General features: G+C 38.6%; 2 protein-coding genes across 15 annotated transcripts; one reads left to right on the top strand and one right to left on the bottom strand.

The window, feature by feature from the left end:
* Window positions 1-1,070: 1,070 nt before the first annotated feature.
* NPY5R (neuropeptide Y receptor Y5) lies at window positions 1,071-7,905 on the bottom strand. 6 transcript variants are annotated; one of them, XM_057497134.1, is made up of 4 exons: window positions 7,798-7,905; window positions 5,899-5,938; window positions 5,169-5,330; window positions 1,071-2,667 (listed from the first exon to the last, which is right to left on the bottom strand). In XM_057497134.1, the coding sequence occupies exons 3-4, from the start codon at window positions 5,220-5,222 to the stop codon at window positions 1,318-1,320; spliced, it is 1,404 nt and encodes a 467-aa protein (XP_057353117.1). In that variant the 5' UTR covers window positions 5,223-5,330; window positions 5,899-5,938; window positions 7,798-7,905; the 3' UTR covers window positions 1,071-1,317. The 6 variants fall into 6 exon arrangements, with proteins under 6 accessions (XP_057353117.1, XP_057353120.1, XP_057353115.1 ...); XM_057497137.1 differs by lacking the exon at window positions 7,798-7,905 and adding an exon at window positions 7,197-7,275; XM_057497132.1 differs by lacking the exon at window positions 7,798-7,905 and adding an exon at window positions 6,609-6,981.
* Window positions 7,906-17,732: 9,827 nt separating this feature from the next.
* Window positions 17,733-25,639, top strand: NPY1R (neuropeptide Y receptor Y1). 9 transcript variants are annotated; one of them, XM_036892304.2, is made up of 5 exons: window positions 18,566-18,923; window positions 19,015-19,062; window positions 19,206-19,309; window positions 22,966-23,806; window positions 23,916-25,639. In XM_036892304.2, the coding sequence occupies exons 4-5, from the start codon at window positions 23,111-23,113 to the stop codon at window positions 24,360-24,362; spliced, it is 1,143 nt and encodes a 380-aa protein (XP_036748199.2). In that variant the 5' UTR covers window positions 18,566-18,923; window positions 19,015-19,062; window positions 19,206-19,309; window positions 22,966-23,110; the 3' UTR covers window positions 24,363-25,639. The 9 variants fall into 9 exon arrangements, with proteins under 9 accessions (XP_036748196.2, XP_036748201.2, XP_036748203.2 ...); XM_036892301.2 differs by adding an exon at window positions 17,733-17,870 and having other exon boundaries at window positions 18,747-19,309; XM_036892306.2 differs by lacking the exons at window positions 18,566-18,923; window positions 19,015-19,062 and adding an exon at window positions 17,741-17,870.
* Window positions 25,640-26,250: the final 611 nt, after the last annotated feature.

Below are 26,250 nucleotides of genomic sequence, written 5' to 3'. Positions count from 1 at the left end.
TGGGTTAATGTCTGGATTGTCTAGTCTGTTCCATTGGTCTGTGGCTCTGTTCTTGTGCCAGTACCAAGTTGTCTTGATTACTATGGCTTTATAATAGAGCTTGAAGTTGGGGAGTGAGATCCCCCCTACTTTATTCTTCTTTCTCAGGATTGCTTTGGCTATTCGGGGTCTTTGGTGGTTCCATATGAATTTTTGAATTATTTGTTCCAGTTCATTGAAGAATGTTGCTGGTAGTTTCATAGGGATTGCATCAAATCTGTATATTGCTTTGGGCAGGATGGCCATTTTGATGATATTAATTCTTCCTAGCCATGAGCATGGGATGCATTTCCATCTGTTAGTGTCCCCTTTAATTTCTCTTAAGAGTGATTTGTAGTTTTCAGAGTATAAGTCTTTCACTTCTTTGGTTAGCTTTATTCCTAGGTATTTTATTTTTTTTGATGCAATTGTGAATGGAGTTGTTTTCCTGATTTCTCTTTCTGTTGGTTCATTGTTAGTACAAAGGAAAGCCACAGATTTCTGTGTGTTGATTTTGTATCCTGCAACTTTGCTGTATTCCGATATCAGTTCTAGTAGTTTTGGGGTGGAGTCTTTAGGGTTTTTTATGTACAGTATCATGTCATCTGCAAATAGTGACAGTTTAACTTCTTCTTTACCAATCTGGATTCCTTGTATAAAATTTATTTTTATCTGATAAATTAATTGTGTATTCCTAGGACAGTGGGACAAACTGACAATTTGACCAATTATCACTAATAAGAAATAAGAATTTTCCTGTAGAGTTCCAAAACTCTACTTAATGCTTGCAATTATAATCATAACTTGGGCATATATCTACTATTTAGTTACAATTTGCTGTGTATGCTAAATATTTTCTGATTTTCACAAACTAAACATTAAGAAGCCTGAATAGTAGAAATGAAGATAAATACATAATAGATATTCCTCAAATCTGAAATCAAGTGTTCGTAAGGAAAAATATCTTTTGTTTACTATTATTTTTAGTGAAAAATACTGAGTTAGACGCAACTTTATTTTAAACAAAAAATTACAATTTATTTGTTTGCAAGATGAAATGAAAGGCAATATAACTGTTTTTCAAGTGAAATTACAGATTGTATTGACACTGACTTTATCAACTAAATGAATTCATCACACATTAAAATTATCTTCCATATATTATGAATTGACACTCAAATCCAGAACTATAACATAAATTAAATTCCATGTTAGTACAATTTATTATACATACATAGTTGTCATGAATATATTTTAGATGATCCCAAGATTTGTTCTTCTTTTAGTAAATATTGAGAATTATGACATATGAAGACAGCGTATAAGGGACATTAAGTCAGCTTTGATTCCATTATTAAGAAATCCATATAGAATTGGATTAAGACAACAAGACATCATACCTAACAAGTGACAAATGCAATATACCAACTTAAAATGCCTATTTGAAATAAGGTTGTCATTGAAGTCAGTTACCACATGGAACAGGTGCAGTGGCATCCAGCTAACAGCAAACACCAAAATCAGAATGGTCAGTCTGTAGAAAACGCTTCGAGATCTCTTTTTTAGTCTCATGATGGAATGGCTTACTCTCATTTCACGAACATCTGAGTTTTCTTCAGGTTTCATTTCAAAGCAGGTGGGGACTCCTGGTATCAACTTACTGGATGAGGATTGCTGACTTTTCACAGAGCCAAAGTTGTCTGGAAGCGTTCTCGAATGGCTCTCCTGAGGAGGTCTTGCCGGAGCAGGTAACACACATGCTGTCTTCTTGCTGTATCTTCTTCTGTGTTTTCTGATGAATGAATAGCTCCATTTATGGCTGTTGGAGACTTTCACATGAAGCCCATTCTTTTTGGATGGATGAAGAGTTAAGTTGATCATTTCATTTTCTTCTAGTTTGTTTTCTTTGTTGGACAATCCACAGCTTACACTCCTGCAGACACTAGTGTGACTTACAGTTAGACAAACTAAGGGCAGAATATACTGAACTAACAATAGAGAGATAGTAAAAGCGATTCTGTATGAATCAGATGGCCATGACTCAACACATAGATACCTGCCACTCAGCAGCGCTGAGCCAAATGTCCCCTGGAGTTCCACAAGACTGTGAAACACTGGAAGGGGAGAACAAATTGCAAAACCTAGTGTCCAGACAGTAGCTATCAGGAAGTAGCCGTGGTTTGCTGTTAAATTATTAGATATAGGATGCTTTATCATATGATACCTGACAATGGCTATTGATATTAAAATTAAAGTTGAAACCAGAACCGACACACATTGAAGGAAAGGCATAATATGACACATAACTTTGCCAAACATCCATTGATCCAGCAAGACAGAAGTCAGTGTGAAAGGTGAGCAAAACAGTACAACCAAGATATCAGAGAAGGCCAGATTTCCTATGAGGAAATTTACTGTAGTCTTTTGATTACGCTTTCTCATGACAGCCATTAAAATAAGTAAATTCCCCATAAAACCAAGAAGACTTACAAATGTATAGAGTCCAATCAGAAAATACTGCAAATCATCTACACTGCTTTTATAGTCATCCCAGACTGGGAAATCAGAATTCCAAGTGGTAACAGTATTGTTCTCTGTGGCAAGTGTCTTGTTATAATAATCTTCAAGTTCTAAATCCATGTTATAGTCCTGCTTGGAATGAAAAGACATTAGTTGGTAACTTGAAAGAAATTCCATGACTACTATAAATAAATCCACTGAAAGGGAAACTAAATTTCACAATGTACTCCCAATATCTTATTAATCTCCTAAGAAATTTCAGTGACGTCTTTACCTGCTTCCAAGTGTAGTTCAAATTTCAGCCTTAAAAGTGACAGTAGATAAAAGTCTATCATCATGTATATGGTTAGTGTTAACTTGAGTTAAAATACCAGATCTTATTTTTTAACTTATGTAGAAATAATGTAAGAGAAGGGAAAGGCAAATGTAGATAAGAGCTTCAATATAACTAATTTACAATAGCTTATTAATATCATTCTCTAGTCAAGGTACCTGATAAATGGTAATGTCACATAATCTTACCTTAAAAATTTCTTCCTTTTCTACTTGAGTCAAAGCCAAACTTGTCCTCAAGTATTTCTTGGTCTACTCAATTGGATGTAATTCCCTCTTCAGAACCCTCACACTGCTCTGTTTGTAGTTGTTTGATGCTACATCTACTTTATTTATTTTTAAGCAATGGAAAAGTACAAACTAACTCTTACTATGGTGTCTACCACAACACATGGCACCATAACTTAACCATTGGTGGTGTTAAATAAATGCTCATGGGGAAACAAAAAATTTAAATGAAAATATAGAATCCTAAATATGATCTAGTTCACACAGTGTTCAAATTTAAGCTTCTCAATGTAGAAACACTATCCAAGGACCTAGGTATATATAGTAGGTACTCAATAAATGTCTGTCAAGATGTACTTTGACTATGTGAACACAATGCTGGATGCTAAAATCATCTCACATTTAGTTCTCAGTCTTTTGAGATGTGCCAGATTATCATATATTAGGATAGCTACTGACCAGCAGTATGATGGCGCCCTTAAAAACAAAATTATCTGTTTATTTTTTAATTTAAAAATTGAAAATAGATTTCAGCTTGAGAAACATTGAATGAATTCATATTGCTAAGGAAAATAGTATATAATAGGAAATCCTGTTCTGTACATACATTCATTGTAAATAACTTTAACTTCAGGTTATGTACAGTGAGTTTCAAATAGAATGATGTAGGCATCACTGTGCTATGAGAAAGCTTGAAAGTTTAAGTTTTTCACAACTACAATTAATTTTATGTTGACTGAATGACTTTCTGGAAGCTAATTACATCCTTTTTAATTTAAAGATAAATTAATTCAGAAGCTCAAGATCTTATTCATTCATTCTAAACCCAAACCAACAATTTACACTGATGTCTCAAGTTAAAAAGGATAACTAGTATAAAAGTGACTCACATGGCCTATTGAATCATCTTACTCATCACATTACCAGTCAATGGTCTCCTGAAACTACCATGGATAGAGCTTCTAATCAATGTAGCCTTGATTTGACTGTCTGCCTAATTTCCTGAGATCCATGATCCCCTAGCTTCACAGAGCTTGTTCACGATCCTATTTATACTTATTATATCTAAAAGCTCTTTGCCACTGTGATCCTGCTTAAAATTATTATTCTCTTGACCCACTTTCTTGAAACAATCCTTTTTTTGTGGTACATCTGTAGTTACTGACTGCCTTTTCTACTACCAACACAAAGATGAGAGAGGAATTGGATAACTGATTCTACAATGGCATCATGCATTCTTGGGACATATACTTATAGGATGATCCTTCCTTAGAGTAAAATATTAATGTCCAAAAATTTTAGAAGGAAGAGAAAATGCAGCACAATTTATAGTAACAGAAACAATGTAGTTTTGAGTCTAAAATTCAGATTGCCTTATATGTAGGTGGTCAGTCCTCTCAATTAGTTTCTAATGGAGATAAGAGAAAATGTCTCAATTCTTTGTATGTTGTACATGTTGATACTAAGTAAATATTTGTTACTAATAACTTTAGAAAAATAGAGTAATTTCCCCAGCTTAAAAATAACAGAAATGAGTCATCCTGGGAATATGGACAAATTTGGGGCAGAGCTTTTGTGTATGTATGTAAATATATGTATATGTTTGTCTACATGCACATTCATACATTGGAATCAGTGAAATTGAACAAGTTTTCAAATGACCCCAAATGAAATGAGGATATACCTAGACAATTGTGATGGCATAGCACTTGAAAATTTTAAATTATTTTCATTGATGAAGTTATCACCTAAGCAACATAAAGCTAAAATAGCAGAAAACATTTACAATACACATTTTTATTATAATGGAAGTATCAGACCGTACAACTTGTTGCTAAAACTTTTCTATTATAATATATGCACATATAATTCATTAAATTATAAAAATCACCACCTTGTTAGCAAGCATATGAAGGAAATGTCATTCTACGTATTCATTAGACACAAGAAAAACTTAGGGCCACACTTTCCCTCTTTAAGATACATCAATTTATATGTGATTTTAAAGGGGAAGTTCCTCAATAATGAGAGCTGAGAAAGGTGAGTTGGTCCTGCCTTTATTCACTTACCTGGCATTCACTAACATCTGTTATGCTAGGTGCTCCACCAGGCTTTGGCAGCATAGTTATTATATATACTATACTATTCGCATAGTTATTGCGAATATAAGGAAATATTCCATGAGGGGTTAATTTAAGATTACAGAGTGAGTAATTACAGACTGCAGGTGCCTGAGAAACAAAAGGCCCTAAATAAGTGATGAATGAATGAATGACTTTCAGTGATGCATTTTTTTCACTACAGCATAAACACTTGCACTGTTGCTGAACATAATGGCTACTTATTTGTACCTATTGATAGACAAATTATCATTGTTTCTTATGTTTTTGTCTTTCCTAATATCCATTCAACATTTGTTTATTCATATTATCTTGGTGTGACTATGTAGTCAATCTTTTCCTGCTTTCCCTCTAGCCCCAGTGCACATCACCTACACATAACATACACACACCCAACACCTAATATCGTGTTCTGCACTAAATGAGCATTCCGTGAATCTTTGTGCCAATGAGAGACTTCTCACAACTAAATAAGAGATAATACAAATGGTGGCAGGGATGGAATGATAAATTGTTTCTTTAACAGTACCAGGGGATATTTTAAAAGTCAGAAATTTTCTCCAATAAAACTTAAATCTTCTGCTTTTAAAACTGAAAATCTAAGGTAGAGGAACTACTTTAAAATGCAAGCAAATAATAATAATAATAATAATCCCACACAAAGATTTCTTATACTTACCACTTCACTTCCTTTTTCCTGAAAAGCACAAGATGCAAACCTACAATGGAAATGTAAATCTGTTTAATATAATTATCTGGTTTTCAACAAATGTTATAATGAATGCTGTACAATTCTATGAAACATAATTTTTTAACATAATAAAAGTAATGTTATATATGAACTTTTCCTCATCTCAGATTACTAGAGGAATTATGAAATATAACCAAAGAGAGAATGTTTTGAAAATGAAATAACTTAGATGACATGTGATATTGACAGTGTGAAACCTTTTTTGTGCCACGCCATGAGATTTAGCTCTTCTCTTCTGTATCTAGTTTTATCTCCCACCATCAGAATTCCCAGGCTGAAACATCAAACTGCCAGAGTAAAAGGTGAAAAAAACAAAAGCTCTTCATCAACCCATGGTGACTTTAAAAAATCAATTTATCTTTGTAAAGTCTTATTGTAATTTTTAATAAAAATTGGGCTATATCTGACACCAAGACAAAGTCTTATGAATAGACTTTATGTAAAGTAGAATGTTATTAAAAAGCAACTCAAAAGATACTAAAAAACTAAGCTTATACATTTGAATAAGGTTTCTTTATTAGGGTAATTTCCTGCCTAATGAAAATGCACATCTCACAAAGAACGTCAATCACACGAAGAACAAAAAACTGTATCTGTAATTTTTTCCCCTCCAGCAATGATAAAATATTAACTATTACCTATTTTGCTATGATCTTAGAAAAATGGTGAAATTCCATGTTCTCAAGTATTCACATGATTTATTTTTAAAGCAAGAATGTGGCAAAATTTGAGTTGGAAAGATAAATACAGCTCTGCTCAGCTAACAAACACGCAGGCACGCGCCACCCTCTCAATTCTAACAGCAGAGTTCCTCTTCCCTTGAGAAATCTGAATTCAAAATTGTATTCGGGCTGCAAAATTCTGCGGAGAGCGCCTTAGGCCATTCCCAGGGTCTACGGGCAAAGTCTTTTGGCTTCGATCCAACACGAGGGTTCAGTTCATTTAAAGATGAGCTAAAGGTCTGTGAACTTGAGCTGAAAATCCTCGGGTTCTGGGGCCCGAGGCGCACGGGTGCACCAGCGCCCGCATCCGCCTCACGAGGCGCCGCGCGGCCCGGCGGCGGCCCGGGGCGCAGGCGGTTGCGGGTGTCCGGCAGCGCGGCCCCCGCGGGCTGCGGCCCCCCCGGCCTCGGACGCCAGCTGCCCCGGGGCGCGCCCCTCGCCGCCGCCCCCGCGCGACCCCGGCCGCCCTCCTCCGGTCGGCGGGCGCGCTGCCCCGGTGAGTACCTGCCCCGCGAAGAGTCACCCCTGGCGCCGTCCCCGCTCGCCTTGGACCTCCGACCGCCGGCTCCGCTGCCAGGCCCGCCCCGCGGCCGCGCCGCCGAGGCTCCCCACCGCGTCCCTCGGGGGAGGGGGACCCCGACCTCGCCGGGTCCGCGCCCCGCGCGAGAGGCGGCGGCGGGGGTGAGCGCCGAGCCGCGGGGCTTTAGAGTCGCCTCGGGAGCACGTGACCGCGCCCGGGACCCCGGGGACCCTGTCCGGGCCGCGCGTCCGCAGCCGCCGTGTCACAGCCGCGGCGCGAGCATCCCGCGCCCACCCCGCCGAGTGGGGGCCACGGGGAGACGCCGCACGCCCGCCGGCGCCCCGTCCCTCCGCCTTCGCCTCGCGGTCACGGCCGAGGTCACTGGACCAGCGGGAAGATTTTTGCCGGTTCTGCCCCAGCCGGGTGAAGGGGACTCGGAGTCGTCTTTGAGCTGGTTTGGGGGTGGGGTAGGGTATCTCTGAGAGTTTAGGCTCTTGAGAAAAAGCTTAAAGGCCCAAGATTTCTCTGTCCAGAAAAAAAATTAAAACAAAAAACAAAAAAACGGAACTCCGCTTTTTCTCGCACCTTTTTGGAGTGACGGAGGGAGAAGTCTAGGCAGGAAGGTTGCCTTGAACGTGCTGGGGATCCAGGGGAGTCTGCAGTGATGCACCGCAGAGAACAGAGCAAGGCATAACAAACACACAACCAGAAAAGACGAGGGGGTAAAGGAGTTGTCATAGGTTAGAAACAAGACCAACCGCCCCCCCACCCCCCCACAAAACTTGTCCTCTGTTTGTTCTCAACGTGATTTCCATCCCCAATGTTCCCAAATCTCTATGACACTTTTTGCCTTATTTTTGGTTCGTCATTACTTGGCAAGTACTTCAGGCTTTTCTGGTGTTTTTGTGTGTGTGTGTGTGAGAGAGACAGAGAGCAATGAATACACAGATATTGGGGAGAGGTCCATATGCGTTTGACTATAGCAGTGCAGGAGAAACGTTATATTTATTATACACAATAAAGCTGACAAGGGCTATGTGACAGTCGCAGAATCATGTGTCTGGTAATGAGTGCAATCCTGTGGAGCTGGCAGTCTAAACTGCACAGAACTATGTCCCTTGGGAGCCACTTGTAGATCTAATTTTTGAGGGCAGCAAATGCTGTTACCCCAGAAATTACAAAAATTATTGTGCACCTTTTCTGCTGAATTTCAGCATTTTATTCTCAGGGATCTGTGTAGATTGTAATTGTACCAGCCAATGAATCATGCAAGAGCTTTTACGTACCTCAAGTAAATCCACTTCTTAAGTCATTCTTTTCTGTTTCATTTCTGGAATACTAGTACAGACTCCCCCAAAGCTTAACACAATAGGCAGTCTGAGCAGGCTCATAGGATCCTACAGTGGGTTAGGGGAGGGATGGGAGTGTCAAGAAGGGGTGACTGGTGAGAAAAAGCTGGGTTCTTAGACTTTCTCAACTCCTACATCTGTACAGTTAATGTACTACACATTGCCACATAAATTTCTATCCTTCCTTCCCTTGCACAGCTGTAGTACATCAAATACACACTGGCTTTAAAACAACTTACAAATGAACCCCATTGCGGCTTTCTTCCAATAAACTAGTCAATGCTATAAGCTTTTGAGTATTAAAAATACAAGATGAATTTTATTTTTTTTCCACAATTTTTTTTCTTTTGACAATACAAACCTTTAGGCTGAAGTCATTGTTGTTATTAGAGTAATAATAAAAGGTCAACATGTCATAGAGGTGAAGATTTTGATTGACCCACCATTTCCCTTCCCGCTACCCATACAAACATGAAAGCCTCAAAAAGAGTCAGAATTTCTTCTTTAAATACTGTTTATATTCGATACACATGGAGAGAACACATGACAAAGGACCCCCTTTTTGAAGAAATTCTCAATTTCACAATTCCAACAATATGCTATGTAAAGAAGAAGATATGAAGATAAGTGTGTTTTTATCTTTAAACTTCCCAAAAGGGATTCAAGACTAATCATCATCACTCTTTGTAGAACATAATAGAGTAATTTTCTTTCTATTTCATGGACTAACATTCGAAAAAGGGGAGTACTACCTTTGAGAACAGAAATAGTATTTGCTCACCTCTGCTCTATGTATTTTTCCTACTCACTAGTTATAAAATGCTCATTTGGGAAATTAAGTCAAATTTTATGTGTGTTATAAAATTAAAGTGGCTATTTCTCAGTTCTCATGGTTCTTTATCAATTATGAAAGACTGTGTATTTGTAAAGGTGAAAGTTAAAGTGGGTCACGTGGGACTCCTAAGACAAATAATTGAAAGACACTCTCCAAACAATGTGTAGGGTAACATTTCTCTGAGGAACATATCTGTTGTTTTGGTCAAAGTTGTTAACTGCATTTTAATAACAGCTAACATTTGTGAAGGACAGATACTAAAGTGCTTTGATAAAATCTCAAATGATATGTGATTTTAATATATTAATTCTAGGAAGAGAGGGCATAAATAAACTACAGAAAATAGTATTATTTTATTTGATCCATTTTTTTTCTGTGAGAATTTCTTGTTATATTTATTCAGAATAAACATTTCTTTATCCATTGTTTCTATCATGGTAAATTTAAATCCCTCATTCCTAGAAGATGTGGAAAGGGTGACTTCTGCACATTATCAATAATATTATTGATATTATAATTGATATTATAATCAGCTCATTACTGGACTGATTTCTTTAGAATAGTAATAGTTTGCCATATAATCAATATATAGGACCTAAAACAACGATATAACTTAAAGTTGCAAAATACGTGCAATTTTTTTAAAGGAACAAAGCTATTTTTAAAACAGTTAACTCTAAGTATTGTGTGCATAGAATCATTTTACCAGACAATTCAGTGATAATTTTGAGGTCCTAATGGGGCACTGTAAACATTTCATTGCTTTCTTCTGGCAAGTGCTATGCTACCTAAGCAAAATTTTATCTTTCCTTTTGATTCCCTAATGATTATTAAATCATTAAATATAAGCTAATTTTCCATGCTAAAAATGCATACACATATGTGTGAAACACAGGTATATAGTTGTACGATCACATATCACATACATATTTGTATAATGGACGCTTGTCAAACACCTGGACTGCAGCCAGGTTTTATCACAGATTAATGGTGTGGCTTTAGACAAAGTCCTTGCTTGCTTTCGTCTTCACTCTCTTTGTGAAATGAAATGTTCTGACTGACAGATGTGGAGCCTCCTTTGAACTCTGAGTATCTGTGGCTCGATGCTGCTAACCAGTACACATTACAGACATGTATGTGGGAAAATAACCTTTTTGAATCTTCAGAAAAGTTTGGTGATCATAGAAATTGTTTGTCTCCCTTCCGTATTAGAGAAAAAAAAAGCAAGAAAGAAATACTGCTTCTCATTGTTACTGGCATATTCTCTTCCCCACAGCTATAATAATTATATAATCATAATCGATTCATTCTTTTTAAAAGTTGTGGGTATTGTACATATCAACAAGCCTTTTTTATCTAATTATATTAGTTTTAAAATTTCAGCAAAAAATATGAAAGACAAGATGAATTCCTTTGAGACATAATATTCTGTCATGTAAATACATATACAGGCCATATAGTCTTTCCCTTGTAGATCAAGAATCCCCACAAAAAGTGATGGTGTTTATAAGTATTCCCCTACTTTTTAAAAACAAATTTCCATTTCTTAGCTAACTCTTCATGGTTAATATTTTAAATCTAGTTATAAGTCTAAATATAGATTTACTATATTTAAGTGGAAATGAAAGAGAAACAGTTTATTTTTTAGGGGGGATATATTGGTTTGTTTTGAATAGTCTTTAAAAAAAATGTTTAGAGAACTGTTCAAAGCATAAACCCAGAATCAAAAGTTGACATGGTTGAATAATATGTTGTTCAACAGTGCATTTGTTATCATATTCTTATTATGTTTACATGTAATTCAGTTTTTTAAAAGTATATTATTTGGCAAGTAGAAAAAGATATGAGAAATCTCTCTACTAGACGTTATACGTATTTTCAAAAGCAGTAGGGTTTACTATTCAAACTTACACCTAGTGGGGAAGGCAGAATCAATACATAAGAAAATCCAAAAATGTAAGAAGAATCATTAAGAAGAGTATAGTAGTAAGCATTTATATGTATAAAATGTATACGTGTACATCTCTTAGGTATATGTATAAAAGTAGCAATACTCCACCATAGCTAAAATGCCAAAGACATTTTAAGTTTGAGATGAAAAAATGAACAAAATATTTAAGTTTGAACTCATGAACAAATGGGCTCTCAATTAATGTTTATAAGTTATGTAATCCTACCCTATTCCTTATTCTTTGATCCTTCATCAGAACTTTTTCAGTATCTTATGTTATGCCAGATATCATTCCAGGCTCTAAGTTTAAAGAGGTTAAAAAAAGTAGTCACTGTGTTCCAGGGATTACAGAGTAGTTGTAGATCTGTGCAAGTAAATAATTAATTGCAATATAGTGTGATAAATTCTGTGTTAGAAATAAACCTAAGGTGCAGCAGGGATATAAATAAGGCAAATTCAGCTTATGGGGGTATTTGGAGAAATGGAGAGACGTAAGAGAGGGCTTCGTAGTTGAGAAGATACTTAACTGAAATTTGAAGAATTGGTGAGAGTTAAGCCAGCAGTTGGAGAGGATGGGCAGGTGAGAAGTGGGGAAATAGCTTGAAGGTGAAAGAGTGTATCATGCAGAAAAGTGCAAATAGTTCAGTATGACTGAAGTATGTGGGAAGTGGGAGAGGAAGATACTGAAATGTTGGCTAAAAAGGTCATAGCACTTTATTTTACTTGGACAATCTGGAAAGCAAGCACTGGTGGCAGAGACCATTTAGTTCAAGAAATAGTAAAGCTTGATGTGAAAGAACACGTGAGGGGTATTCAGGGGGTAAAATCAATGGGATTCTGTGACCAGGTGGATTTGAGAGTGTGAGAGAGAGAAGTACTGGCGACAATTCTTAGATTCTGGCTTGAAAGATAGAGATGATGACATTGGCTGAGAAGCACATTTGCCAAAGAAAACTGAGAGGGATCTGTAGATTTAGGGTCATGAACAAACAAGCATGGAATTGATAGCAGAGGGTCTTATTATGCATAAAGAGTGAAAAGAAGAAGATTAAGAATGAGATCTTTTATAAATTTGGGGGTTTCAAGGTTGATCAGTGAAGAGACAGAACCACAAAAGGCAGTACAGAACAAGCTGTTTTTGGGTGGTGTTGGACAGCTTTGCAAAGCGGGAGCAGTCTCTCCCAGCAGGAGACCTTCCAGAGACAATGAAGGAGGCTAATGCCCAGCAGGAGGATGGGACACGGACACTCTGGGGAGAAGAGGAAAACAGAGAGGGGCTTAGTGTCTAGGTGACATCCCTTAGCAGCGCGGTGGGAGACTTGGTTCAGAGGGCCGCAAGGGGCAGAGCAGTTTGGTGTCTTTCGTGGTTATGGGATTTGCTTTGTCTGTTGTGAACAGATGAGTGTGGTTTCCCAGTATGTAAAATAGGTAGGTTCTAACTGGCTAAAAACATCTTTGTTTGCACTACATTTAAAGCAATTTGAGTTTGGTGCTGTCTGGCTTTAGGGTGACAGTCCTGGCCTGCTGTGAGGAAGTACACAATATGGGCTCCATTTGAGGCTAATGAACAGGTGACATCTCTAGCCCGCTTACTTGACAAGATCATAGGAAGAAAATCACCTCAGAAGAAGATGGAGACAGCAGATCCTGGGGGAGAAGACTGAGGAACAGCCAGTACGAAAAGAGAAAAAATCCTGCGCATAGGGTTAGCGAAGTCACAGGAAAAGAAGAGTCCAGGAGGACAGGATGATAAGAGGGTCAAATGCAACATAAAGAATAAATAAATAAAATCTAAACTGTATCTACCAGCTTTGGTCATTGGTGTCCTGGGCAGAAACATTTCAGTTGGACCGTATTTGAGGAGCAAATGAAGGACAGTAAATGTACCTTATTCTTAGAGAAGCCACAGGGTCAGAGGAAAGAGCCAGAGAAGTTGTAGATGGGTGAGGGAGTTGCAGTGAGAAAGTAAGCAGTTTCGTTTTCATCTTTTAGTGCTGAGCCAAGAAAACAGAATTAATGAATAAGCAGGTGTTAGGTTATCGTTGTATAACAAACTTCCCCAACCTCAGTGGGATGAAACAAGACCTGGCTCTGGGATTCTGCTCTAGGATTGCGGGGGGAGAGCACAGTGGCAATGGCTTGCGTCTGTTGCATGGTATCTAGGGTATCAGCTGGGAAATCTCAGTGCGCCAGGGTGACTCAAAGCCCGGAGGCTGCGACAGATGGGCTGGTGGATCCCCTGCCAAAATGAGGGGGTAATCAAAGTTAAGAAGTAAATATCCTATGGTTTTTACTCACTCAGAAGGAAGGAGGAGTCCATTGAGACCAAGGGTAGGAGGAAGGAGGCCAGGAAAGAGGGGTGACAACTTGAGGTATCTTTTAAGAGGAGAGGAATTGGCAGTCACCCAAGCTCAAGAATATCTGGGTAATATTTAAGGTTCAGCTAAGGTTCTGACTTTGTAGTTACAAACTGGGGAAGTCAGATTTGAGCAGCTGAGTTTTCACCTACATGCTATGCTAGCAGAAAGTGGCAACTAGGCAATTTCCTGGGTCGAGAAGAGTCAGATTATGCCACACCCCATCCTTGGATTTTTATCCTCCTCCTAGATTTATATCTGGGGGAAAAACAACAGCTAGAGCTCTAACAACAGAATGAAGAAAGGATACTTACCTAAGCAAAGTCATACCTGGGAACAATTCATACCACCTCTGTGCAGGTTTGTGGTATTATGTAGATGGACATAAGGAATCCTTCTCCTATCTTTGGAAAAAATTGCCATATCTCTGAGATATGAAATAGCTTTATGTCATACGGCCAAATCTGATCTACTGATGTTGGCTGCCTGGAGTGCTGCGTTGTGAAGAGGTCTGATGCCAAGCTGAGCTTTCAGGGGCGGGGCGCAATCACAGTCAGAGATGGTTGTCACAGGTGATGGAATGTTCAGAGGCAGCGTTCACATTTGCTCTTCTCACCATGTATTCCTACTCTATCTCTTTGAGAGGAAATATGAAAGGAATAGTAATAATTATAGATAAAAGCAGTAATAGTAACAATGGCAGAGCTCTTTTCATTATACTATACAATAAATACATAATGTCACACTTCAGTGAAATAACATCACACTTCTGTGAATGTCTCCAGAGCACCTGACAAGGTGAAATCGGCAGGAAAATGTTTGAATATTTTCTAAATGATTTTAAGATCCTAGTCTTCTAGAGCCTTATTCTGACAACTGCTAACACGAAAGCTCTAAAGCTGTAGCTTATGTAACCAAATAAGAACGTTCTTGAAGTAACTCCCATTTCAAATCAAGAACAAATTCATAAATATTTTGGCATCCTCTATACAAGGAAGGTGACTGAATTGTTCTTCTATATATTTGTATGCTAACATTTTAACTTGTCAGTTCTTCCTGCTAGGTAATTATCTTATCTCAAAAGGACAAGTGCTTGTATTGACTATTTGATTATACTAACCAATTTTGTCAAAAATCTTTACCTATACTCTATTTCATTGTTTCTAAGTGAGGAATTTTTTTAACATTTTAATATTGTAAATATGAGATTTACTTACAGTGTTTATATGTCATTGCTTTACTGGAAGTATTTTTTCTTTCTTGGTGGTCCATAAAATAACATTACAGCTTATATTCTGTGGCATCATAGATTCAAAGAAATGCAGTAGGTAAGTCACAGAAAGAGGGAAAAACTGATGCCTTATTAATTCATAGAATATGAACTGATTCACTGACATGTTTCATAGTAAGTTCTACTCCAGTGGAATTTTACCTTCATCAATATCATGTACATTCTAGTTTTCACATGTAGTGTTAACTTCAATATTTATCTGAATGATAATTTAATATCATTTTCCTGTATCAAGGCATTTTAGGGATTATAGCCCTTGGGGCAGAAATTCATCAGGAGACCAATAAAGTAATTACAGTGGGTAAATTCTAGTAGCAAATGTAATAGCACACTTTTATCTAGTGAGTTATTGAATCATGGAATTTAAAGGGCTAGACCATTAAGCTGTTGCAGTTTTTAGATGACATAACTAAGACCTACAGAGATTTAATGAGTAAATCCTATCCCTCTGCCTAAATAATAGAGTAAGCCTGTTGCCCAAAAGAACATGAGAAGAGTTCACTAATTTAATTTTCCTCATCAAAGTTTATAGATCAGACTGTTATGAAATTTCAGGAGGAAATACATGAAAATGCAAAAAATTCTCCCTAGCAAAGGCCAGGTTTTTGTCTAGTTTGAATCCCAAATAAGAAAGTGTACAACTGTCTGTTCACATAAAGATCACTTGTGAAACAGAAGTGATCTTTTACTCAGCACGTTATCTTTAACACATCTTTTGAGGAATTTAGATTACTCTTTAGCACATCTCTTCTGAGGAACTCAGATTACTCTTTATTTCAAATCTTCCATAAGATTACATTAGAAGAGTATCTTCTGTTGTATTTGGTTGTTATACTATGCTTAATTTTCTATTTTGGAAAGAGTACTTAGTAAATGGTATTCCTAGAGATTTATACAATTTTGCTGTTGTAAAGCATTTCAAAACTTGCCTTTATACCACAAAATTTGACATAGGAAAAAGTCTTTATGACAAATTGATTTTTGATATTAATATTTTAAGAGTACAGCTTTGTAAATTTGCCTTAGGAGAATACTTTATAAAAATAAGATGACAAAATGGAATGGTCCCAGTAGTTCAGGCATTCCTGTAGACATGTCTTTGTTAGCATTCTTGGGAAATACAGAAAGTACCTAATGAGTCCAAATTATATTCTCAAATCCAAAACATTTGCTGTTATAGCAAAAATATTTACGTAAAAGTGTATTCTTCATAAAGAAATAATTTCCTTTATAATTACTGCAGCAGGCTAAAAATAGCTAATTTGATGATTGAAACATTGAGGCAAACTTCTCAGAACGTGATTTAAGGGAATGGAGTAGACAGAGGGTATGTAGAAACCTAAGTGAGTTACTGCTTTTAAAAGAATTGCAATTCCTAAATTATGCCTTATGTTTTCATCCTTGGTTAAAAAAAGGAAAACATGTATGCCATTTTACTCTGTTAAACCATTAGTGGGATTTTTTTTTTTAGGGTTTGCTCATATCTATTAATGTATTTATTACATGACCATGACATTTTATTTCTTGATCATAATTTCTTTCCAACTATATAAAAATATATCCAATAACAATTTAGTAAGCTTTCCTGGAAAAAAATCCAGAGGTTGTGTACATCAGTATCTACATAAATAAATGAGGTAGGGCTTATATCGAGCTTTAAATAGGGTTTATTCAGCCTAACAACCAGAAGAAAAAAAAAAACACTTTTAACATTGTAAAGTTCAGGCAATTTCATTTGTCTTGGAATTTCGTCTTGTTTTTAGTTTGAAGACAGGATGCAATCATAGTTGTTTCGTAGTGAAACTTATAGGCATATCCTAGAAATAAAGTGTCCTTTATCTTTATTAGGAAGACTGTTTATTTTCTGACAGTTTGATTTGGGAAAAGTTTTATTCACTTACACCAGTTAGTAATTTGTGTAAGTGAGAGCAGAGAGAGAGAGAGAGAGAGAATTACACAACTTTGACTTTTCAAAGTAGAATTGAACTACATACAACATCGAAGATCCGTGTGTCAGTAATGAGCCTGAATCACCGGTACCAAGGTGGTTTTGCCACTGTTAATGTACTGGGGACTTTCCACTCCATTCTTCACAATGTTCAGTGCAGGAGCTGTTTAAGCACGGAGGAAATAGCATTGACTCTTTTTGACCACCAGGGAAATTCCGTTCATTGTGCTCCCCTGAGGAAAGCAGCTATGCGCTGGGAACAAGTCAGACTTAAGGCGTATCTCACCCGGAACTCGCTGCTTTTACTTTTTTAAGGTCTGCTCTTTGTTCACTTTTAAAATGAGAGGAAAAACTTCTCGGCACTGCTGTGAGAAATATTTGAACGCCACAAAAAGAAAGCAAGAAAAACAACTAGTGGCACTGTTGCGGTGAATTCCACGCTCCCTTTTCGCGTCCCTAACCCCCCAGCTGGGCTGGGGCTCCTGCTTCCCGCGGGTGTGAGCGCGGCCACGAGATGGCACTGGGCTGCGAACAAAAGCGAACCGAGGCCGGGCTTTCGAACCACGGTGCAACTGCCCTGCCCTCTGGAGTGAGGGCCGCGCGGGCATGAACGCCGACCGCTCCGCAGCGCGCGCGCGCGCGTCTAACAGTGCAGACTTGTGTAACTGCTTTTCTCTGCGGAATTCCCGGCAGCGCACCCCGCGGGGAACAGCCTGGGCGAGGGGTCCGTGGGGGGCGGGGGGCGGCCTCGGGGCGCCGTCACGTGACAGGGAACGAGGTGGAGTTCGGCTTTAAGGGGCGTCTCCCTGTCTTCACCGATCTTCAAGACTGCAGTGGAGAAATGCCGGCGCATCTTTTTCCCTCCCTGCCCGTTCCACGACCACCCTTCCCGCTTTGACAGGGCGAGCAAGGCGGACCCCACAGAGGGTAAGTTTCAAGTTCACGCCTTTTCAGGGACTTTGGAGAGAGCCCTCATCGCTGGGGCGAAGGGTGGGCGGAGAGGCAGCACGCGAGGGCCGGGGTGGGCGTGCGTCCAGCGCCCGGACGGCTTGGACGTCCTCCTGCCCGTGGCGCGGAGCGCACGCCGGCAGCCCGGAGTCCGCGGCACCCGCGCGTGCTGCTCCTGGGGCGCAGGCGTCCCGCCGCCGCCGCGCTCGCCGTCGGCACCTCTCGGGAGCGGCTGGAGCCCCCGCCGGGCGCTGCGCGGCAGCTTTCGCGGCGGGCCGGGCGGCGGGGGTGCCTGGGGAAGCGGGAGCCCGCGGGGGCGCGGCCGGAATGGCCCCCGCGCCCTCGCCGTGCGCCGCCGCGCCAGGTGGACCGCCAGCCCTGCGCTCCGCATTCCTATTTGATCCGAGCTCTTCAGCCCCCGTTGTAGCAGTGCTGGTGGGGCCCGGCTGGGTTAGCAGACGGCGCGGGGGCCGAGGTGGAGTGGACCGCAGAGGCGAGTTTTTTAAGGATATCGGGCCACAGAGAGCTATTGGAGTTTGGGGTCTGCTTGGGTTTTGAGTATTTTCTGTTTGTCAGTCTCTCATCATCACGGGTAGAGACTTTCCGTGATAGATGGTTGGCAAACGTGTGTGTGTGTGTGTGGGTGGGTGGGTGAATCAGGAATGAGGGAAATTTGGGGCATTTCGCCTAGCACACAATATCAGAAAGAGAGTGATGCCTAAGCCTGCCGACAGGAATTTTGATTTAACACATTCAATTTCGTCCTTTGGTAACCCTTGGAACGCAGGAAAAACCTAGGGGAGGGGAAAGGGGCAGAGTGTGTTTTGACAGTTTAATCTTTCCTTATTTCCCCAGAGCTCAGATTTGCAGTGCTTACCTGGATCCGGTAGGAACGCGTAACTTGCTAGGTGGCACAGAGGCAGGGGAAAGTGCAGAGCTTGCCTGTCTCTGCCTGGGCAGAAACAGAGAAACAGCAGCTGTCAGTTCCCGGACTCTGAGCTGCTTCCCCCGTGAAGCAAGAGCCAGCAGAAGGTATCGGCCCAGTTACCCGCCCATGACTAAAGGCTGAGTGCTTTTCGGTGGGTGACTACTGCTTTATTATTCTGTGCTTACTGTTTTAAAGCTGTCTGTTGAACAAGCCCTCTCCGGAGAAAAAGGAACAGACAATTATGTAAGTCATGTAGATAAATGAACAGTAATTTTGGGAGTCTGTATGTAATAAGGCTGGCATTTCTTTTACAAAACAAGTGAGGTGAACATCCAAAAATTCATCTGTATTTTCAGCAGGTTATGACCAGAAAGCTATATTTTCAGGTAGCAGCACCACTAAGAACAGCTAGCAGTGAAAGGCCAGCATTCTACTTTGAAAGGAGAAGGAAACTGCCCTTTGGGAACGAGTCGGTTTGCCAACTGCTGATGTATGTAGTGTCTCTGTTTTGTCTCTAAATGCACATGGCAGCTCTGTTGAGCTTTAACAAACTTTGATTTTTGCCATATCTTTGTTGCACACCTTATTTTAGAAATATATGTTGGAATAGTAAATATCAAATTATTTTCTTTTGTGAAGATAATGTATGTAAATTCTTTTTCTCTTAGTATTATTTCCTGACAATTGTTTTTATTGACATTATAATGAAGTAAGCCAAAGTACACATTTTATCCAATACAGAACTGTTTTACCAAACGCGAATGACTACCAAACATACACTTAAGCAAAGGAGGCTTGCAAACGCTTTCTAAACATAAAGTTTGCATTTTCTGTATAGCTAAGTTAACTTCTCCTTAGGAGGAAGACTGCTCCTCACAGGGCATGTCTATCAAATGTAAATTCAAAGGTATCAAGAGTAGAATTTTAGTGTATTTAACTAGATTCAAACTCATCTGCAAGAAAGCTGTCTTTGTAGCCCATACATTTTAATAATATAATGAATGTTTGCATTAATTCCCATGTGTAGTGAATTTTTGTCAAAGTAAGTCAGTAATGTAAAATGTCTGGTTTTTTTCCTTTTCACGGTTGACACCTCTGCGTCTCTGTTCTCTCGCACCTGGCTTGTTGCACTAGCCTCTTAATGAACCTCCTTGCTTCTTTTCCTAAGTCTGCTGAAAACAGCCGCTAGAGTAATAATTTTACAACAAGCCGTATAACTTCACACCTTGACCAAGACTCTCCAGTGACTTCCCATCCTTCTCAGAGATGTCAGTGACTGTCCTGCAGACTGCCTGCACAGCCTGCTCCTCCTCTGCTCACCTTTTCCAGTGAATTTTCTACTAATCTCTCCCTGATTTATTACACTTCTCCTTGTATTTACACCCCAGATACACTCCAGCCTTAAGGATTTTATGTTGGTTCTTTCCACATGAGATGCCATCCCTGAGAGATCTACATGGCTTCTTCATTCTCCACTGTCAGGTCTTTGATCACATGCCATCTTCTCAGGTAGGCAGGGTCTTCCCTACCACCCAGGGATAAACTGCAGCACCCAAAATTCCCAGTTCTCCCTCCTTGCTTAAAGTTTCTCCATAGCACTTGTTTACCAGTTTAGTTTTTCTTATCTTTCTCTGCCCTCAAAACTAGAAATGCAATGAGAAAGTCACTGCTGTCTCCACTACAGCCATGCCTGACACAAAATACGTGTCCAATAAATACTTATTGGATGAATGAATTTTCTTCCAAGAAGTTCCTTTTTTTTTTAACACAAAGCAGAACATTTTTCCCTATATACATGACCTAATTAAATGACTGTTGTAACTAGTGCCTATTTTGCCTGTAAAAGTACTATGATAGAGTTCAGCAATCGATGTTAAGATTAACTCAACACAAGAATATACTATTCTAACCATGCATCTACTATTTCAGTCAACATATTTTTATTCTAAACCCAATATTTGCAAAGTACTATGAGGTATACCAGAACCTACATTAAGGAGGTTATATTATAATGAAAGTGGCCAGCTAAGGATTCTTGGGACTAAATGGGTAGAATTTGGACTGACGATGAGACAGAACATTAAGCAAGAGGCATGGCAGAGGCAAAGATGCAGAAGCTTAAAAGCGAAGGGGGCCTTGCTGTGAAGAGACTGGTGGCCTGAACAGAGTATTCACAATGGGGTCACTAGAGCAAGGAATACAAAGGCAGAGGGTAGCGTAATGTAGAGGTCTTCAAGTATCCAGACTGAGGAATGTACTCAGTAGTCCAGACCTCGTGTCCTATACTGAGTACTTACCTGGTGGTTCATGGTGACAAGGAGCCCTGAGAAGTCAGAAGATAAAAGAGGACACACTTCCATATCATGCTAGTTTTACTCTCATTAATAAAGAAAAACTCACAATTAACTGATACAGAATGTTAAATATCTTGATAGCAACCTGAATATGAAGTATGATGCAAAATTTTCTTGAATTCTTAATTGAAAATTTTCCAAAGAAATGTTAGCCTGTTCCTTGCTTCTTCAGTGTTTGTTCTCAGATATTGAGAGACACAGATTATCCTCTCTGCCTTTGGTATTCTTGAGAAAAAAGTGTAACTACTGCATAAGAGTAGAGGTCATTACAGATTGTCGCACAGAGGTGTGGAGAGCCACATTTCTAATAGTGTTTACACTTGAAATCATTCCACTCCCATTCCTAGTCTTAATACTTTAATTCACACTAAGTGTTAGCAACCTTTACTTTTATTCTTCTTCAGTTTCACAAAGCCAAGTTGTGGTTTTATAATAAAGAACACTCCATATGCTAGAAAGCAAAAGCACTCAAGGAAAGGTTCCTTAGAGGCACCACTTAGGAGGCAAATGCTTTTTTTGTTCATTAAGTTTCTTATCTCCTTTTCAATGAAAGTAAGTCTACATGATTTTCCTTATTGTTCCCATATAAAAAGAAATAAATGCAATTCCCTTTCCTGAAACAGGCACAATTCGCCTGTTAATTAACATAAGAAAACCCATCTATATGAATAATCTAGGGAAAATAAGATTTTTTTAAAAGGCATTTTTAATCTCTACAAGACTATTGTCTGTGATTTGTCTTGGTAAGGTAAGAGTATGTCACAAAATGCTGTGAAAGATCAAAATTACAACTAAAATTCAGATCCCTACATTTTATTTGTATATGATTTAGTGGGGAGGGAGGATATTTACATGAATAAAACTTTAGAAATCTTTTGAAAGTGTCCAACATATTAATACAATCATACAATCTTAAAGTTAGAAAGGACCTCAGAGTTACCCAGTTGAATCTCCTAACAAACGTTTATGTATGCAGCATTTGCTAGTTTTGCAGGCAGTTCATTCCATTTGATTAAACTTTTGTTCCTCATAATGATGTGAAATTTGTTTTAACATACGCTATAATACATTTCACTTGGTCCTCCTTCTAACTTGTGGAGTTAGACGTATATTCTAAGCCCAGTTCCCCATGCCATATGACACCATTCAAATATGGGAAGACACCTATACCATTCCTATTAAGTCTTTTCTCAATTAAACATCTGTTAAATCTTCCTGGGTTAAGCGTTTTCTGTTCCTTCAGTAGTCCCTCATATGACTAAGTTTTTCGATGTTTCACTATATTGATCATCTCCTTTGGAATATACTTGTACTAAATAATGTCTGTCTTAAGCAGCAGCTCAGTGTATGGTGGAGCTATTATTACAACTTAATGGATTCTTTCATTTCTGTAGTAAAAGGGAGAATTAGGTAAATTTTTCTTTGTTTCATATCTTTTTCTTATGTTTTAATCTGTGCATTAAGTTTTTTATTATACATCACAGTGTACACTATTTATAAATGTGTTTATAGTAGCTTATATAAGACTTTGGGTATGAGATTTACACATGCCTTACTAATTTCAAACCACTACTTTTTGCTGAAATTCAATGTGTAAGCAAGTCCAATTAAAACTATTATGAGATTGTTTTCAAAATGTTTACACTGTTTCTGCTGTTTTAAAAAGATGTTTATACAGATTACATTTTGTTGTCTATATTGGTGTCTTCATTGTAAGCACTGGAATGAGTCAGAATTCATTTTGACGCCTTCAATAAAATTAATAATGCAATTGGTCATTTTCTCATTACAGATTGTTCAGTTGAAGAGAATGAAGAATTCAGAATAATTTTGATAAATGGATTCCAATATGGAGAATAAGATGAATGTTTGACCTGTTTTGAAGAAATATATTGTCTATTTGTCTAAAGTAATCTAAAACAAGCAAACCAATCAAAATGAATTCAACATTGTTTTCCCAGGTTGAAAATCACTCTATCTTCTGTAATTTTTCAGAGAACTCTCAGTTTTTTGCTTTTGAAAATGATGATTGTCATCTGCCCTTGGCCATGATATTTACATTAGCTCTTGCTTATGGGGCCGTGATAATTCTTGGGGTCTCTGGGAACCTGGCCTTGATTGTAATCATCCTGAAACAAAAGGAGATGAGAAACGTCACCAACATCCTGATCGTGAACCTTTCCTTCTCGGACTTGCTCGTTGCCATCATGTGTCTCCCCTTCACGTTTGTCTACACGCTGATGGACCACTGGGTTTTTGGTGAGGCGATGTGCAAGTTGAATCCTTTCGTGCAATGTGTTTCAGTCACTGTGTCCATCTTCTCTCTGGTTCTCATTGCTGTGGAACGACATCAGCTGATCGTAAATCCGAGAGGGTGGAGACCCAGCAACAGACATGCTTACGTGGGCATTGCTGTCATTTGGGTCCTTGCTGTGGTTTCTTCTCTGCCCTTCCTGATCTATCAGGTATTGACCGATGAGCCGTTCCAAAATGTAACACTTGATGCATTCAAGGACAAATACGTGTGCTTTGACAAATTTCCATCAGACTCTCATCGGTTGTCTTACACCACTCTCCTCTTGGTACTGCAGTATTTTGGCCCACTCTGTTTTATATTCATCTGCTACTTCAAGGTAAGAAAACCTTTCACCCTTACCATTTCCATTTTTACCTGCTCTCCACTGAAGTCCTTCTTAAATGTATGGTTCTATTTGAACTCACTGTTGTTCTTTTTCTCTATAGATATATATACGCTTAAAAAGGAGAAACAACATGATGGACAAGATGAGAGATAATAAGTACAGGTCCAGTGAAACCAAAAGAATCAACGTCATGCTGCTGTCCATCGTGGCGGCGTTTGCGGTCTGCTGGCTGCCCCTTACCATCTTTAACACTGTGTTTGATTGGAATCATCAGATCATTGCTACATGCAATCATAATCTGTTATTCCTGCTCTGCCACCTAACAGCAATGATATCCACCTGTGTCAACCCCATATTTTATGGATTCCTGAACAAAAATTTTCAGAGAGATTTGCAGTTCTTCTTCAACTTTTGTGATTTCCGATCTCGGGATGATGACTATGAGACAATAGCCATGTCTACCATGCACACAGATGTTTCTAAGACTTCTTTGAAGCAAGCAAGCCCAGTGGCATTAAAAAAAATCGATGATAATGAAAAAATCTGACACTGCTGTCGCATATGGTCCCAGACAACATCTGTCGTAAACAAGCACAACGTGCTTTCGTGACCTGTCCTCCCAAGGAAGGGGGTTGAAGTCATTTAAGAAAGACCAAGAGTTTCTTGTCTTGCTTTTTACTGCTTTTGTTGTAGCTTCCATAATTATATTTGAAACAAAATATATGGTCTTTGGAATCTTCTGGCCGTAGTTTTGACCAGACATCCTTGAAGTGCTTTTTGTAAACTTATGCATATGCTATAAAGGCTTTTATATTGCATTTATTGGAATGAAATTTCTTTCAAGTATTGCTGTTAACTGACTTTAGAAGCACTGCACCTCACCCAGGTTGGGCCATCATGATTAAACTAGATCATCAGTAGACTGGGCAGTCCTGATGTGATGACAGGCATTGTTTCCGTCTGTTACAGAGGCGACAGCAGGCGAAAGCTGCACTCAGAATGTGGAGCTGAGGGAGTCTGTGTCCTGCATACCTAGAGTGTGAAGTCTTTCAGGGGTGATTTGCATATTTTTTTAAATTTTAAGACAGGATTTAATTTGTTCCTAATTGGTTATCACAAGATACAAATGCATTTAAAAAATACTTCTCAGCTGTGAGTATCATGGGGAATTGGGCCATCCACAATGATTAAGTGGGAATTCTGTTTCCTAACTTCAAAACTACCTGACGACCAAAAGATTTCAGAGTAGTTTAATAAGTAAATTAGTATTGCTGCAAATAGTTGAATTATATTCGTTTGAATGGGTGGTCCAGAGGTTTTCCATTCTTCACAGACTGTTCAGTGTTTGTCAAGCTTTCTAGCATAAGTACACATGTAATTCAAAGGGCATTTCCAGCTTACAGTGTATAAAAACACATTGTGTATTTTCCATCAGTGCCTATATATAGTAACTCATTTTCAACCTTCAATGTCCATCTCTCAAAGAAGGACACCAAGGTACAATGTCAAAAGAATGTTTACCCTGAGGAGCAGGGATAAATACCTGAAAACTGGGAACACTTCATATAGCCCAAGTAAACTTGTATAAACAGTGTGCCTTGAGGAGTCTTATAAATAATGCATTATATAGTGTATGGAGCACTTATGTCATGTTAATATACTTAATTTCATGTATCCTGTAATCATGATTGAGCCTCAGAATCATTTAGAGAAAAGATATTTTAAAGAACAAGACAATCTTTGATGTATTATACAAAGTATTAAATGTGCTTGATTTTGGAAGGACATTTTCTTTATTAAAATTGGTTTTGCTTTTTCTGAGTAGCCTTTGTGTCTCCTGCCTCACTTTTTCTTTGGTCCCATGTTTTCCTTTCCATCACAGACAGACAACCTCCTGTATCTGTTTGCTAATGTAATATTTTTCACACTGCGTGGCATAACTACTGATGCTCCAGCCTCCCTCTCTTGCTTCTTGAAACTTCTTAAAGGCAGAGACTGTTTTACATGACTCTGTTCCCAATGTATTTGTCACAGTGCCAGGTACTTAGAAATTTTAAAAAATACATTTCTAAAACAAGTAAGTAATGACAAAATTCTCTTCCTTCCCACTTACAATCATAGTTGACTTCACATCCTAAAGTATTTTTGGATTCCTCCTCCTAAGTTCATCTTTACCAAGGAGATATTTTCTTTATATTTTGTTACTTTCCTTTCTGAACTAAGCAAAAAAGACATGTTAGATTTTAGAGATTTGCTTAATTAGTCTTGTAAGTCAAACAAATATCAAACTTTTTACATGTTAATATGAATTCAAATTACAGCCTAAGAATGACTTTCAGCTAACTGAACAACAAAAATTCTAAAACCAACTTTTAATGTGTTTTGGAAAATACCATCATCCTTACTCAAACCTGGAATTTTAAACTATCGAATGT

The sequence above is a fragment of the Manis pentadactyla genome, chromosome 1 (assembly GCF_030020395.1).
Source record: "Manis pentadactyla isolate mManPen7 chromosome 1, mManPen7.hap1, whole genome shotgun sequence".
In the NCBI taxonomy this organism is placed as follows: Eukaryota; Metazoa; Chordata; class Mammalia; order Pholidota; family Manidae; genus Manis; species Manis pentadactyla.
The sequence above is the reverse complement of the archived record's forward strand: the minus strand, read 5'-3'. Positions and strand labels throughout refer to the sequence as shown.